At 45.0% G+C, this 2,500-nt stretch overlaps 1 protein-coding gene across 1 annotated transcript in view; it reads right to left on the reverse strand.

The window, feature by feature from the left end:
• RhoGEF2 (Rho guanine nucleotide exchange factor 2) overlaps positions 1-2,500 on the reverse strand; it is a 725,597-nt gene that overhangs the window by 261,413 nt on the left and 461,684 nt on the right. The window contains exon 19 of the mRNA XM_080286550.1: positions 162-450. Coding sequence (XP_080142676.1) covers positions 162-450 — 289 coding nt within the window. The remainder of the gene's footprint in view (positions 1-161; positions 451-2,500) is intronic.

Genomic DNA, 2,500 nt, shown 5'->3' on the forward strand with positions numbered 1-2,500 from the left:
AAAAAAAAAAAAAATGGCCATTCAGGTTAGAGAGAGAGAGAAAAACGGCGAACTGGGTGATGGTAGGTCGAGAACTAATGCAAATAAAACGGATCAGAATCATATGATGAGTTAACTATGCTTAGTAGTAGTAGTAGTAGTAATAATGATAATGTACTTACGCCGCGACATCAAGCTGGGATGAATTAGGCGAGGGCAGGTCCAGCGAGCACACATCATCCCCGACGTCAGCGCCATTGTTGACGTCGCCCAGGGAGGAGGTGGAGGAGGTGGCGGCGTGGTTGGCGGTGGCGGCAGAGGGGGATGAAGCGGCTGTGGCGGCGGCGGAGGCGGTGGCGGCGGCGGCGGCGTGGTTGTTAGCCAGGGCCGCCGCCACGCCACCGGGGTCAGAGCGGCGTTGGTCCTTGTTGTTGCCCCCGCCGCCCACGCTGCCGCTGCCACCCTTCTCACCTGCAAGACAAAACAATGCACTTGATACCTCCACATGGAAAGGTTTAAAAATACTTGATACCTTCACTAGAAAAAGGGGAGAGGGAAGGAAAAAGGGGAGAGGGAAGGGAAAAGGGGTGAGGGAAGGGAAAAGGGGAGAGGGAAGGGAAAAGGGGTGAGGGAAGGAAAAAGGGGAGAGGGAAGGGAAAAGGGGTGAGGGAAGGAAAAAGGGGAGAGGGAAGGGAAAAACGAAGAGGGAAGGAAAAAAAGGAGAGGGAAGGAGAGAGGGAAGGTGAGGATAGTGGAGGAAAGAAAGAAGAAGAAAGATATGAAGGAGGGTGGAAATATTGGAGGGAAGGAGAGTGACGTGAGGGAGGGAGACATGTGAAGGAGGGAGACATTGGAGGGGGGGGGGAAGTAACCTCCACGACGAGAAAAAAGGAAGAAAAAAAAATCCCCATCAGATATATGTTTTCAATTAATAATAGAGAGATTCTGAAGTAATATTGCATTCAGCCGATCATCACCAATCTGTCAAGTGCATCTTCGCCTCGATAAAAAAAAACTGAGTTGAAAAAGGGGACAGGGAAGGAAAAAGCGGAAAGGGAAGGGAAAAAAAGGAGAGGGAAGGTGAGGATGGGGGAGGAAAGAGGGGACAGGGAAGGAGAGTAGAAGGAAGAAGAGATATGAGGAAGAGAGGAAATATTGGAGAGGGAAGGAGAGTGATGTGAGGGAGGGAGACATGGGAAGGAGGGAGATACTGAAGAAGGAAAAAATAACCTCCACGACGAGAAACAAAAGGGAAAAAAACACATTACCTCATCGATAAAATAAAACAGTATTCGTTCACAAGTAAATATAAAACACTTAATACACTCACTAGTAAGAAAAAAACACCACATGGCCCTGGTACACCACAAGACTAGAGCACTCAAAAATTATATTCTGACTCTCTAGGCAGTGTTTACATAGCTGACGGTAACATTTCGCCCTAATTTACAAAAAAAAACACTTCGCCCTAATTAAAAAAAAAAAAAAAAAAAAGCGATACTTTATACTCGGGCTATCGACAAACGCTTTTCACCACCAAAAAATAATGATGATAATAAAAATAACAACAGTGATAATAATAATATCATGATCATCCGGACCTTCTTTCCCAAACTAGGGCAGGGTGAGGAGTAGCAATGTCCAGACAGCCCAGATTTGCCCAGTCCAATGGGCCACGCTTCCATTCACTCATCATTCAAGCCCCCGGAATCTTGGCTCTATCGGATACGACAAAAACATTCACCACGTTTTGTAGCTTCACATAAACGTATCCGACTGAGTCAATAATAGCCCATGAAATTGACATACTTGACAATTACACTTTGCTTACTGCCACGCGAGTATCACCTCGTCAACTACTACTACTAAAAATAATAATAAAATGGTACCTGCCAATCTCATATCCCCATCCCCCTTTATTTTCGCCACCAAAGGCAACGAGACACCGCTGATCATAACCTTTAAGTCCTACGAGACAGACCCACGCCCTGGCTGGATTATACCCCTTCAGGACGAGAATCTGTTTTATTTGGGGGAAACCAACATACAAATTCATTCAAGCTGGGAGGGAAGGTTGACTGCGAAGAGGTGTTTGATGAAGGTTGCTGTATGCTTAACCCCTCCATTCAATGCTACTGTATATCTAACCCTTCCAACGAATGCTAATGTATACCCAACCCTTCCAATGTATGCTACTGTATACCTAACCCAATAAATGCTACTGTATACCTAACCCTTCCAATCAATGCTACTGTATACCTAACCCTTCCAGTGCTACTGTATACCTAACCCTTCCAAGCAATGCTACTGTATACCTAACAATGAATGCTACTCCACATCTAACCCTTCCAGTTCAAAAAGTGTCCATTTAAGATGAACAAAATCTGAACAAAATTGCCTACTGATAAAAAATACAATGTCATCGAATTTAAATGCCCAATTAAAACTCCATTACCTGTATGATCCAAACACCTGTACTATTGATTACGTGACCACCTGAGCACTCTACACCTACACCCCT

Source organism: Coenobita brevimanus, chromosome 112, assembly GCF_032717465.1.
Source record: "Coenobita brevimanus isolate Jiangsu-jjx chromosome 112, ASM3271746v2, whole genome shotgun sequence".
Lineage (NCBI taxonomy): Eukaryota > Metazoa > Arthropoda > Malacostraca > Decapoda > Coenobitidae > Coenobita > Coenobita brevimanus.